This window comes from Haliotis rubra, unplaced genomic scaffold, assembly GCF_003918875.1.
Source record: "Haliotis rubra isolate DU_JTF1 unplaced genomic scaffold, ASM391887v1 Scf191, whole genome shotgun sequence".
Taxonomy (NCBI): domain Eukaryota; kingdom Metazoa; phylum Mollusca; class Gastropoda; order Lepetellida; family Haliotidae; genus Haliotis; species Haliotis rubra.
This window is the reverse complement of record NW_025765903.1, coordinates 375075-389614: the sequence shown is the minus strand read 5'-3', so window position 1 is coordinate 389614 and position 14540 is coordinate 375075. Positions and strand designations below refer to the sequence as shown.

At 38.9% G+C, this 14540-nt stretch overlaps 1 protein-coding gene across 1 annotated transcript; it reads right to left on the bottom strand.

Annotated features, from left to right (window-relative positions):
* Positions 1 to 2391: 2391 nt before the first annotated feature.
* Positions 2392 to 12625, bottom strand: LOC124274499 (ras-related protein Rab-10-like). The gene is made up of 6 exons (XM_046709864.1): positions 12253 to 12625; positions 8104 to 8164; positions 7244 to 7382; positions 6847 to 6936; positions 6421 to 6522; positions 2392 to 5392 (listed from the first exon to the last, which is right to left on the bottom strand). Exons 1-6 carry the CDS (start codon positions 12377 to 12379, stop codon positions 5318 to 5320), a joined length of 594 nt encoding a protein of 197 aa, XP_046565820.1. The 5' UTR covers positions 12380 to 12625; the 3' UTR covers positions 2392 to 5317.
* Between the last annotated feature and the right edge of the window lie 1915 nt (positions 12626 to 14540).

Genomic DNA, 14540 nt, shown 5'->3' with positions numbered 1-14540 from the left:
CTTTTGATGTTGGTCATCCGATGCCCAGGCTTGCTGACCAAACCAAACTCAGTCAGTCAGTAATAGAACAGATTTCATGTGGAACACTCATTAGAAATCCCACTGTCTTTCATCTCCGTTATACGGACGTCATGTAGGTGAAATATTGCTCAGTGCGGTGTACGTAACACTCCAAGTCTATTTAGATGTTTTTGGTGACGTGATTCAGTTGAAGCTGTTCAAAGTTAACGTGCACGTAACAGACATTGCAACTGACGTATAAATGTAGTAAAACGTTGTAACACTAAAGTCTATTTAGATGTTTGTGGTGACGTGATTCAGTTGAAGCTGTTGAAGTGAACGTGCACGTAACAGACATTGCAACTGACGTATAAATGTAGTAAAACTTTGTAACACTAAAGTCTATTTAGATGTTTGTGGTGACGTGATTCAGTTGAAGCTGTTCAAAGTTAAAGCACGTAACAGACATTTGACGTATAAATGTAGTAAAACGTTGTAACACTAAAGTCTATTTAGACGTGACGTGACAGTTGAAGCTGTTCAAAGTTAATTGCAACTGACGTATAAATGTAGTAAAACGTTGTAACACTAAAGTCTATTTAGATGTTTGTGGTGACGTGATTCAGTTGAAGCTGTTCAAAGTTAACGTGCACGTAACAGACATTGCAACTGACGTATAAATGTAGTAAAACGTTGTAACACTAAAGTCTATTTAGATGTTTGTGGTGACGTGATTCAGTTGAAGCACTAAAGTCTGTTTAGATGTTGTGGTGACGTGAAGTGAACGTGCACGTAACAGACATTGCAACTGACGTATAAATGTAGTAAAACGTTGTAACACTAAAGTCTATTTAGATGTTTGTGGTGACGTGATTCAGTTGAAGCTGTTGAAGTGAACGTGCACGTAACAGACATTGCAACTGACGTATAAATGTAGTAAAACGTATAAGGATGCCTGTAATTATGTTTTGTGGAAGGAGTGTTTTGAAATCTATCTAATTTTGCTAAACATAGCGACATGCTTTAATACGATGCGTACTAATGTGGTATGTAGGGATGACTGAAAAGTGTCAAGTCTAACCCGAAAAATGTTTATGATGTACTAAACAGTATCCAATAATTATTAAGTACTAGTGTTGGGAATTGGTTAAAATCTCATAATTGATGAAAAAAATTGTTAATGCAAAAGGTGTTCCAGAATTGTTTGTATTCGATTATGAGAAAACATTATTGATTGCTTGGTCGTTTAGTCACTGCGACCAATCTTCGATTATTTCAATTAATGGGACCAACACTATTAAATACAATACTTCCATGTTGCAGGAAGCATTGAACCGAAGACACAGACAACACATGTCTGCAGGCATCAACGTGACAAGGAAAGTGGAAAGTGTTCTCCAAACGGAACAGCTAACTCGGGACTGACAAATAAAGTGATTGTATTTAACAATGTGTCTAAAAAATACCATAGATAAAATCTGAAAGGAACCCAGCACAACTCTTCATTTCAGGGACTAACCTAGTCATTCTTGACGAGTTAGATTCCTTCTGTACACATTATCCAGGGTCTGAGTGAACGGCTAACTGCAACATCCATCCAGGTGGACATGTTCAGTTAGGGGGTGATGTTCCTCCCTTTACCATTGTTAGGGGGTGGGCTGAGTTCAAAGATTTTTTTTATAATTAAAATGTATTTTAAGACATCTTAACATGCAGTTATATCACAAAATCGAATTTGCGATATTTAAAAGTCTTAAGTATATGTTATCATTTGAATTTGCGATATTAATAATTCACCTGATCAATGAATTGCTGATATAATAATACAGGTGAAAATAGTAAAATGGCGCCTAATAATACAGTAGTTATCTCTGATGAGAATGACAAATGCTTCAGCGTAGTACTTTGCAAGGTTTCTGACCCCTAATCAGGTTCAACACCTCTCCTTAGCAAACCCTACTGATTTTGTTGAACATTCTTTAACCATGGATGAGTCTTGGTTCACCATTTCTCTTCCAGCCACGTAACAGCAATAAATAAGTTGACACAAAAGTCAAGAGTGAATATGGATTTCCATCGCTTTTGATGATCATCCAGCAACTATATTTGAGGTGTTGGCACACGAGATAGGAGCTTCAGACATTGTTCCTTTGTGTTGGATCAAACCACGGCCTTCAGCTTCATTGCAAACGCTTCAACCCCAAGTTTAGCGAATCACCAAGTCATGAGGTTAACCACTTTTGTAGACCAACAAGCATGTGTTCCAGACAAACCAAGGTCACTTTTGAAGTTCAATTCCAGAATCGACAAATCCATGCATGAGTAAAGAGCATTAAACCATTCCCACAAAGTAATGAGGCTTCGATACTTTAACGAACAAAGAACAAAACATTCTGTGAAATGCGTTTATTCTGGAAGAGGCATGTGGCGGACATGGTGCTGCCACCAAGTATCACGTTGCCGGTATACAGGGGCAGACAACCTCACATAACACAGTTTGTTCCTATACACTTCCTAACAGCTCTTCAATCAAAAAATATTATGTTGATTTATTTTTTTACAAATAAAAGTGCAATATATTGAGTAAGTGTGGTTTTCTGTGAAGTATCCTGTCAGAATGTCCGGCTATTGAAGAAACATATCTGAGAAAGAGAGCAAGTGAGACAAAACCCATCGGTGCAACATTGTGTATTTATGCCAGGATTCCATATTGAAAATAAATAAGTCCTATCTTAACATAAGACATACCGTTAAAAAACAGCATACCAGTCCTTTACATCATGCCATACTATTGTATACCTTTCCAATAAGTATGTTATAACACATGCCGTAATTCATGTTATACAGCAACCTCTATGTTATAACATCTCACACACCCGAATGTTATAACACCACAAGATTTGTAACCTTGGCCCACACCTGGTTGGGACAGTCTGAAGGCAGGAGTGCTTGTTAATATTTTCATCAATTTTACAGGTTAGGCCTTTGCCACAGGAAAACCAGAGGCATTTTGTTTTATCAGTAAACATATACTGTTGTTGACAAATACTGCTGCAGCTGTCAATGGGGATGTAACCAATCATCCCTTCTTCCCTGTAGTCTGTGCCACAATGAAAATCACCTTACAGACAAAACAGATCACTCTTATGCAAATACTGAGGACATTTCATGTGGTATTGCCCCCCAAAGAGCATAACTGACACATGATATACAAATGGTCTAAAGCCATCTCCAGTCAAAATGTCCAAATTTTTCAAAATTGGATTTAAGTCTCCAGTAAGGATCATCGAAAAACCTCTGAAGTACCAAGACGCTTTAAATCAAAACATACTGTTTTGTCACCATCACATGTCAAATTGTTTTGTCCCCTTCTTAAAAGGCGAAAATGTTGAAGCCGGGATTAAGTCACTTGTGATTAATAATTATTCCCTAATTCTGAAATTCCAGTCTTTGTCCTTGGAATATCCTCTTTCACAAAGAAAGAGAATAAATCCAAAACCCCTTTTTTCTGTATGCCACAACCAATGCCAAGTCAATCTTTGATTACATAAACTCAAGAGTCATTTATAGAACACTAACTTCCCACTGGACCTTTCTTATAACCAATAAAATATCTATACATGCTTGAAGAGACACTCCATGGAAAGGCAATCTTCCATGTCACTACCACTGTCAAATCCATAACTTAAAACTGTCCCAATTGTCAAGTTATAAATTCATCACCATCATGAGATTTTGTGACTAGCATGTTTTTGTATCTGCAGAGAGTCACCAGGCAATGGCCAGTCCTTAGACATCTACAGCATATCCACGAGGCAGCCATTGACCCAGGAAAGATCAGATTACCCTGTGAATGTTTCATCAATGTCTAACCATGCTATTGAGACCCCACCCAATAACATTTGACACATCCTGTGCAGTAAAAACACAAGTTGGTTCTACTGGAACAACCACTCAGCCAGTGTTAATATCTGATGTAACTTGTTGGGATACCTTGTCATGGTACGGCACTTGTCCTAGTTTAATTTCATTAAAGACATCCTGTGGACCTAACTTTACAGTGGATGCGACAAGTACTAACACACTGTGTTACTCAGAGGTGGCCTGTCACATCAAGCATGGCAACCATGACGGTCATATCCAACTCATGTGGCAGTCATATCCGATTTCTTTTTTGAATATCATCATGTCATATCACAAACGCTGCAAATATGACCACAGTGAATTCAAAATTATTGTGTCACCTAACAAAGGTCCTATCAGTGTAAAGAGGCTTGACCAAACTGAACTGAAGATTTACCACTTTGTTTAATTGTTAAGTTGGTGGAACTGGTCCGCCTAGTCACCCAGCTGACTTTCACATAGGGCACTTGTAACAAGTGTCAGCCTGCATAGGAAACAGACAGCACATCTTGCACCATTGCCTCTTTCAGTGATGCTTCAATGAGAAGACAGCCACCCTTCAGAAAATCTCACTAAAGTTGAGTCGTTCCAAACTGCATTATACATGTTACCATGGTTACTTACTTAAGCTGTACATGTCTGACTTACAACTACAACAGGTTACCACGGTTACAACTGGCCAGAACCATACAACACTCATCCTTCAAGCACACTGCAGGCAGACAGGCAGATAGGCAGGCGTGATATGGGAGAGCAGTCACTACTGATAATACAAGATACATGAGCTCTGAACTAAAAGCAGGATCATTTGGAGAAGTTGACTGAACACATGAGCTTCTTGGGAAGAGATGACCTTGAGTGGCCCTGGCGTTCACATCTCAGGGGTCACCATATATACATTAAAATGTCAACCATCTAGTTGCTTGGCAACACTAATGAGCAGAAGCCACCAGGAGGACAGCCGCGTATGTATGTACAGCCAGTTCGTGGACCAGATACATGGCCCCACCGAAGCACAGGGTTGTCTGGGTTACATTAAATCCAATGCCAACCTCCCCTCCTCTTCCTCCTCCAGTTGAGGCAGAGTCTGGCAGATCAGTTGTCCTATCTTCACTCCGACACAAGCAGTCACAGTAATATGTACACATTACACAAGCAGGTCGGCCAACTGGCTCTCCACACAACATGGCGTCACCAACACCTCACAGCCATGTCCTGCACAGATCCCAGGGAGGAGGAGCCAACCCAATCCATTATCAGTGAATGGCGCCCAGACATGATGGACATTCAGACAGGCAGGCAGACAGACAGATAGACAGACGACAGACTGGTGATGTTGAGCTGCAGCAGGCTGTTGGTACCGGGCGCCACCACCACAAGTCACACACTGTTTGTGTTTAGATAAAAGTACCCCCTAACAGCATCGTTTACTGCCTGAGTCCATATGTTTTATATCAACACCTTTAGGCTCAGAGTCCCGTCCTGGGGTCTGAAATGACAAACAGGAATCTCAGCAACAATGACATTCATAGGCATAATACTTGCATCAGAACCATTTGGTTTTAAGCATCTTTGAACAAAATTTCAGTTATATCAACACCTGTCTGTTTGTATGAGAAGGAAAACCTAAAGAGATGCATGTCTCAAGATGTTGACCACTTTAGTGCTCCAAAACAACTAATCAGGCTTGTGTCAGGCTGGAACACTGATAAACGCTTTCTGACAAACCCAAGGGATGTAACTCTGCACAGACTATTGCAAAATCACCCTGATGATCCAGTCATTACATATCAAAAACATTGAATATTCAAAATTTTGATATGTAATGAAATATGTAAGTGTTCCTATCAGCTAACATCTGGAAGGCAGGGTTTCTTGATGAAGAGGGTAAAGACGAAGTTACGAGTCTGCCGTGTGTCACACTGTTCATTGCTAAAGGCCACACTCAGCAATATTCCAGCTATGACTGACTGAGTTTGGTTTTACACCGTTTTTAGCAATATTCCAGCAATATCACTGCAGGGGACACCAGAAATGGGCTTCACATTGTACCCATGTGGGGAATCGAACCCGGGCCTTCAGCGTGAGGAGCGATCGCTTTACCCACTAGGCTACCCCACTGCCTCTATTCCCGCTATGTCTATTGTCAATAAACAATGAGCCAGACAGTGACTGATATCATGAGCATCACTGACTGACTGAGTATGGTTTTACGCCGCTTTTAGCAATATTCCAGCAACATCACGGAGGGGGACACCAAAAATGGGCTTCACACATTGTACCCATCATGAGCATCAATCTAGGTTATTAGGATACAATGCCATACACCAAGCAAGTCAATAAGTCTTGCCACCTGATAGTTGCCTCCTATGACAAGCAGGAGTTTCTGAAGGCCAAGTCTAAACATAGATAACCTGGATTTTCAGACATATAACATATTGATCACAGAACTGAAGGTTCATACTGTTGATCTGTTTCAACACTTTAAAGACTACAATTAAGAAATTCTGTTCTTACCTTGTTTAAAATTGCTTGTGCTAAATCCATGAAAGCTTTTTCAACATTAATATTAGCTTTAGCACTTGTCTCTAAGAATGGAATATTGTGTTCCCTGGCAATCTGTAAAACAAAAGTTACCGTGGTTATAGGCAAGACTATGTTCAAAACATGTATGGGGTGTTCACCGTGTAATTTTACAGATGGACATCCATGCGGATCCCTCACGATCCCTCAGTCCACCCATTACAACCCACCCCACAACTCCAGAACATTTACATTTCCATCCGTTGGTGCAAACATTCACTATAACCCCATCACACATGCTCTGAGGTATCAAACATTCACTATTATCCCAACAGACATGATCCAAGCAACAACACATTAACAAGTACTTCTTCCTCCCCATAAACCGCCAGACAAATAAACAAGCCAAAGCCTACTGACCACATCACCACGATCCTTCGACACCTGACGTTTGTCCTCCATGTCACACTTGTTACCCAAGATCATCTTCTCCACATCCTCATTTGCGTGCTGCAACAACAACAGGGTGTATCAGCAATACAATCATGAGGTATGTCAGCAATACGATCATCAGGAATGTCAGCAATACGATCATCAGGGGTTGTCAGTAATAAGATCATCAGGAATGTCACCAATAAGATCATCAGGGATGTCAGCAATAAGATCATCAGGGATGTCAGCAATAAGATCATCAGGGGTTGTCAACAACAATTCTACATCTACCTACGGCCTCAAATGACTTTGCTGAATTGCAACGTAATTATATTAAATGATTTATATATGAACAAATATCTGGTTGAATGAAAACTAAATCTACCTCGTCGATGTTGTGGAGCCACTTTGAGATATTTTCAAAGGTCTTTGCGTTGGTGATGTCATACACCAGCATGATGCCCATGGCCCCACGGTAGTAGGAGGTGGTGATGGTGTGGAAGCGCTCCTGTCCGGCAGTGTCCCTGAAGAGCAACATATCCCATAGCAACATCTAACTCAACTGCTACAGTCTTCAAAATGACCATGGGCACTGATGTTCTTCAGGATTTGAACTTGACAGAACCCCTAAATCTTAAACTTTGACATATTCTTGTGCCATGACAAGCATCCCTTGTATAATTGTTTGATCGACATTCAAGAAGTTGGTGTGTCAATAATAATGCATACGAATAATGCATACGACATTATGGATAACAACTTTTTGTTATTGCATAGAAGCATTTTCAGCTTGAAAATGGTGTCCGAATCTACACCAAAACATTGCTCTCTACAATAAACAAAAAGTTGTTACCCTGTATACTTATAAGTGAATACAGTTTTATGCCACTTTCAGCAATATTGAAGCAATATCATGGCAGAGAACACCAATAATTTACATGGTTGGTATGTAGAACAGTCAGTCAGCAATATTTTGGCAAGGCCAGACAAACCAGTGGTTGATAGTATGAACAATGACCTGTTCGGATACAGTGACATGTATGCAACCAGGTCACAGAGCCTTACCGCCTAATCCAATTTACTTTTTTCTTAGTCACCTCTGTAACGCAATACAGTACTGAGGTGCTGGACTCAAAACCAGGAACCCACTGGCTCACCTCTGGCCAGCTGGTATGCAGCAACACTGCATTAAGCAATTAGTCAGCTAATTATGCTGAACATTTAATCTAACCATAGATTCCTTACCATATCTGAAGCTTAATCTTCTTCCCACCAAGTTCCACAGTTTTGATTTTGAAATCAATTCCTGTATGAAAAACAGCACAATATCAATAGAGACACAGACTTTTCAATTCGACATTGCCACATCACATAACACAGGAGGTAGCTGAGTGAGACCTACTGAATTTATTTAAAGGACTCATAAAACTATGGTTTCCAAGGCTGCCAGTAACTAGTAGAATGTGTTAAGTCAGGTAACTTCAATACTTTCCTCATATGCAAATGTGCATAAAATAAATAGTCACCTTCAAGTGATACATCATGCATCCAATTTTTATCACTTCCATTAACCTAAAAAATATTAGTTACAAAAAGCATTTGGCCATATTTGCATAAGCTTTAAAAAGGGAAAGACGTGTCATCACAAAAAATACTGCTTAAAAAAATGATTCAACTTCATATTAAAGCGTAGTAAAGGAATGTATCTGTGGTACGCCACCACTGAAACTAAAATCATCTGGCAATGTCACCATGTATTTACAATTGTCATGATTATGTACAAAGGTCAAGAAGGCAAATATGCTATCCAAGCTTGCCCTCTGGCTCTTTTTATTATTCAACTTCACTGGTATGAACCTAACCGTACAAGGACAGACATCAGTGGTTATTTAAGAAATACACTTCGCTCTACCACCATGTATAGTGTAATAAAACACACTTTTGCCCTGAACTATTATAGTTAAAGCACAAGGACGCTTGCGTCCGAGTGCTTTAACGTTGTAATAGTTCAGGGCGAAAGTGTGTTTAATTACACTATACATGGTGGTAGGGCGAAGTGTATTCTTTCTAAGATGCCAAATTTAATACTTTCTAAAGATAATTACAATTAATTTAAGGCAGAAAACAAACGACTGTGTCGGTGACCTAAATTAAGAATCCTCGCACAGGGCTAACTGGCGCACTGTTTTATTGATGTGTCTGCCCCCTACGTTAAGACGAACGTTACCAGAAAAAAACAAATGATAACAGTTTGATGACGGTTTACGTTCGGATTAAATATCTTCTCTGAATTATTTTAATTACATCTGTCATTAACGTAAACCATATGGGGCAATATGAACGTTGTATTTCTACTACCAGCGTAAGTTTAGATCAGTACATCCAGAGGAAGTTGAGTAGTCAAGCGACATTCCACAATTGCATTATGGGAATGTAAACATTACTTAACGCTACCGTGTCGCTGAAAACTTGTGAGTCGAAATGACACATTTTAACCGTCGGAAAACATAAACATAATGTTTCCACCAGTGATGTTAGCTGCGTGAAGCAACAGCAAACCAAGAAACTGGATGCAACGGTGTAGTTTACTGTAGGAGGCCGTACGAGGCGATGACAACTGACATGCATCGTGACGTCGCTTACATTGTGACGTAATGTAAAATGGTTCGATCACGAGGGGGCACACTAGAATGGCGCAGTGACGGGATAACGTCATTCAATTGTTACGTCATCAAAAAACTATACCTTTATTGTCTGATAATGTATTTTTTTTATTGTTCTAACCGCTAGGCATCTTAGAAAGCAAAATAGTCTAAAGCTTATTTCGGACATGTGGTTTTCAACAATAACAACAGAAATAATATGGTTTTAAAAAGACTTTCACAAATTTCAACCCGACAGACTTGTGGTTGTGTCATCTGTGCAAAGTCACTTAACTCCAAAACAAGGATCTTAACCCTGCGGTTTCATTACTCCTGCATTGTCAAAGCCCTAAACAATACGCTCAAATAAATACATTAAGCAATCTCTCAGTGTGTGATTGGATTAACCCATATACACCGGAAATAATCCCCTTTCAATACATGTTTCACAAGCTTTTCATCATGTTTCCAGAGTGATCATGGTGACTCATGTAGGTCTCCTTCAATGTCTTCAACTTGCATGGAATAGTTTGTAATAGTTCTAAAACTGGTTACTTAGAACTCTTTAATGGTTAGTTGATACTAACTGCTGGGTCCTTTGTTAAAAGACATATCTACCAATGTTCCACCTAAATGACAGCCGTCCATAAATAAGAGTATGAACAAGGAAATCTAGTTACTCACATCAAGAGCACCAATCTGGACAACTGGGATATGACAAGCAATCAACAAAAACAGAGTGTACACATTCCATTTAATCCATTATAAAGCAGGACATTTTTAAAACACTGTGTAAAACAGGAAAAGGTATTAGTGGACAGCAGGGCAGTTACCTTTCATATTCCCAACGAGTTCAATTCATTATTAGCAATCACTGAAATCCAATATTCATGATTATATTTTTTAAGTGAAAGTTTTTACTTGAATTTGGGCGTGATTTATCAAAGCAAAATATGCAAAATGGAATACAGGCCTACCAAAGAATACTTTGCCACTGTGTAGAAAAACGCAGAAAAGCCCACATTAATCGTGGAAATAGCAACATAAACATAATACCTCGCTCCTGAAACAGTAAAAATGGCAACTTTAAATCGCTAAAACTGCATAAAAAACCGAAGAACCTGCAAATTCGATTTTGCGCATGCGCACATGGAAGAGGAAGTCTCGACTGCATGTTGACATTTTCCAGCTTGGACAAAAGTTACATTCCTTTTTAAGTATTTCTGTTATGTTATTTGGCATTTATCATCATGATACTTGTGTGCACACTTGTTTAGTTTACTTTCCATTCCTATGAAATGATTGACAGCAATTATTTCGACATATTTAATACTTTTTCTATGCGAGGCGATTCACAGTTGTTCGGAAATTGGAATGAAGCGCGAATCGTGATGTGCATGCGCAGTAGAGGTCAAAGTTTGCTGATTTAAAAATGTTGCATTTTCATAGTTTTTCATTGCCGTTTTTACTGTTTCAGTAGCGAGGTATTATGTTTATGTTGCTATTTCCACGATTAATGTGGGCTTTTCTGCGTTTTTTCTGCACAGTGGGAAAGTTTTCTTCGGTAGGCCTGGAATATATCTTTGCCAGGCAGGATAATAGTTGACACTTGTATATTTAATTTAACAAATATGTCCTCTGGTTAATGTTGTGATAAATTTTCACTGTCAACACGATCAAAACATGCAAAAGAATTTACCTCGTTATTGTTTCACTGAACATGAACATCTACTGTTGACTTGTTATTGAATTTGTGATCCAATATCTGTCTTAGTTACCCAAGATTTATTACATGTATCATTTGACTCATAGTGAATTCATTGTAGCCCTAGTGTATAGCACGATTGTGCACCTAGGACATGTAAATAACAAAACATGTTCTTTAGGCTTACATGGTGTACATCACTGTAATGCTCTTACTTTGTAGGGAGTGTTCAAGCAGACATTTGGTTCAGCAACACTGTTTCAAGGTGTCATGTACCGACTCAAAATGACACAAGTAAGGTACTTGGTGACCATGGTGTCATGTAAAATATATGAAATGAATGAAAATGAACTCTCCAAAAATATGTATTACAGGTATGAACTCAAGCTCAAGCCTATTAAAATGGATTAACTAAAATCTACTTATGGTTTGATTTCTAATTATTACCCCATGGTAAATGTTAAGTTTTCGGACAAGTGCATGACTTGTCATCCAGGTATGTGTCATATCACACCAAGTTAACTATTACAACCACAAGACTTTATCATCTCTCTTATGAACCAGCAAGTAGGCAAACAAGCAATTGTAGAGAGGATTTGGCTAAAATATTGATACTTATTCATGTTGTATTTATGATTATTGTACTTATTAATGTTTGGGTATTTGTAGTAAACAATCACTGTTTAACAGAGTTATTACATTCCTGCTGATTTCAAGCTAACATATTCTTAAATAAACTTACTTGAGATAAGTGATTCCCATTAGCCTAAATGACGGTATTCCAGACTGAAGTGCTATGTGATAATCATTGACGATAATAATCAGTATATATGTATTGACTGTATTACATGTCGAATGTTAACTTTAAGTCACAAACACAACACTATGACAAGTAAGACTTGACAAAATGTCACTTTTAGTAGACTGTTTGTATACTCAATGGAAATGCTTTTTCATGGCTGTCATCACTTCCTGGAGCGAGCGAGGATCACGAGATCGAGAAAACAGAATGTTTACAGGCAGTTAGTATTCATAGTTTGTACTCACCTATGGTGGATATAAATGTCGTGTTGAAAGCATCGTCTGAAAATCTAAAAAGCAAACACGTCTTTCCAACTCCAGAGTCACCGATCAAGAGCAATTTGAATAAAAGGTCGTATGTCTTTTTCGCCATTTTCTACCTAGCATTCAAAATGGCGACTACAACCTTATCACATTAAATAAATGTTCTTAGTTTGAAACAGCGTCGACTATTCAGTTCGTATAACGGTATCTGATTTCTTTGTTCAGATGGCAACAAACTCCAATAAGTTGGTTTCGCAAAGGAGCTTTATTGTTGCTCTTGCCGATTCATTTCCATCCACAGCGGCACTTGGCGATATTTCCTTACGTCATTTCCTAATCCGGGTACTCACATGATTAATGCAAAGGGAGGTAACTCTCACCACACCCTGTGGCGAAGTATATACAAACGTGGAGGTCTGACTATATGTCAATATACTAAATATAGGCTTCACTGCTTTATGCATAGGAATGCAGTAGGTGATAAACAACGAGAAGTGACAGGTCATGGTACACCGATGTTCGAAAACATAAGTAAGACCCCCAAAATATAACATCTGCCGCACCAACACTCGGGACTGGGGCAGATTTTGTCATAGCTGAACTTGACGCCCGTAACATTACGGTTCGCGAATGTATTGAACAAGAGGCTAAAAATAAATCAAGAAATGGCATTGAAATTTAGTAAACATCACTGAAAATATGCTTCCATGGATAATTTATTATATATATTCGCGGTGTTATCTGGCTAAATAAGACACACTCAACATACCGGACGCATAGATATCCTGTGCAACTGGTACAACTATTTCCTTGTTTACATACTATCTATGACATATATTGCAGGATATCCAACAGAGTCAACAGGAATTGCCATATGTTACATAACGAACGCTAATATATACCCTCTGTGACCAAATATATGGTCATAACTTACGTTAAAAACTGAATATGTAAAAACATTTAATGCTCCACCAAAACAACATGCAAAGATAGTGTTTCGGGCTGCTATCGACGAAATATATGTTGGGCGTACGAGGTCAAAGTCCGTATGTGGGCTTGACGTATATTCCTGCTTTCAAAATTTACTTTTCATGGAGACAAACCGACGCGCACATTATAAACTGAAGGCAAGAAGCGGTCTGAAACGAATGGTTGAGAATTTATTACGATTAAACTTATGAATTTAATAGTAACACCATTTTGAAAGGTTTGATTATAGGTAGTTGTTTCAAGTTCCGTCACAGACAGCAAACCCTCGGTAATCCGGACGATCCAATGATTTCTAGGTATCTGGATTAAAGAGGTTTCTCAATAACAAGATACAAGCAATGCATGTACGAGTGCAGCTGTGGAAATAGCTCATTATTTTTTTTTTCATAATTGATCATTTTTATTTCCTGCTTCCCCTATTACAGAAAAGGCCGAAGAATAGCTCATTATTTTGAGCTATAACTAGTCAGTGTGCTTTGACTGGAATTCAATGCAATGCGGTTTATTGCTGATAATAATCAAACCGATTTTTTCTTTGTTGTCGTCATGACTCATGCTCACGTGGGAGGAAACAGATTCAGAAACGAAGACAGAAACTGAGTTACTACAATAATAGACTGACGCAGATGTCATTACCACACCGGTTGTATTTCTGTTGCTTATTCAGTCATGTGTTTGCACGTTGTTTACGCAAGAGAGTAGGAAAACGCATTATGGACAACGCAGGTCAAATATTGACGTGAATGAGTATGGTTTTACGCCGTTTCTAACACCAGGGGACACTTGAAATTGGTGTCACACATTGTTATCATGTGGGTAATTGAAAACGGCGTTAGAGTGAGTGAGTTTAGTTTTATGCCTCTTTCGGCAATATTCAAGCAGGGGACACAAGACGTGTGCTTCGCACATTGTACCCATGTGAGAATTCGAACCCGGATCTTCGGCATGACGAGTGAACGCTTTAACCACTAGGCTACACCACCGATCCCGGCGTTAGACAACAAACATTCAATTGTTTCCTTGTTCTTCGAATGTATGCAGTCAATAAATTCAGTTTTTTTCCGAGACGTTTATTAATAAGGGACAGGCGATATTATGTCACATTCGTCCCCTTGTGTCTCAATATACTACAACGTCAGAGCGAGCACCGAGTAGGAGTGACAGACAAAGACGGGAAGACAGAACTTAGCGATGTCTAGCGATGTCATATGCTCATGGGACAGCCCAATCAATAAACGTATCTTCAGGCGATGGGTTGGCCTACTAATGGATGTAACGAC

Bases quoted from the DNA above. Each gene is read 5' to 3' on its own strand.
- LOC124274499 (XM_046709864.1), bottom strand. From the start codon at position 12,379: ATGGCGAAAAAGACATACGACCTTTTATTCAAATTGCTCTTGATCGGT. The intron at 7,383-8,103 runs GTAAGGAATCTA...GTTGCTCTTCAG, and splicing joins AAGATTAAGCTTCAGATATG to GGACACTGCCGGACAGGAGC. The intron at 6,523-6,846 runs GTCAGTAGGCTT...TTTGTTTTACAG, and splicing joins CGAAGGATCGTGGTGATGTG to ATTGCCAGGGAACACAATAT.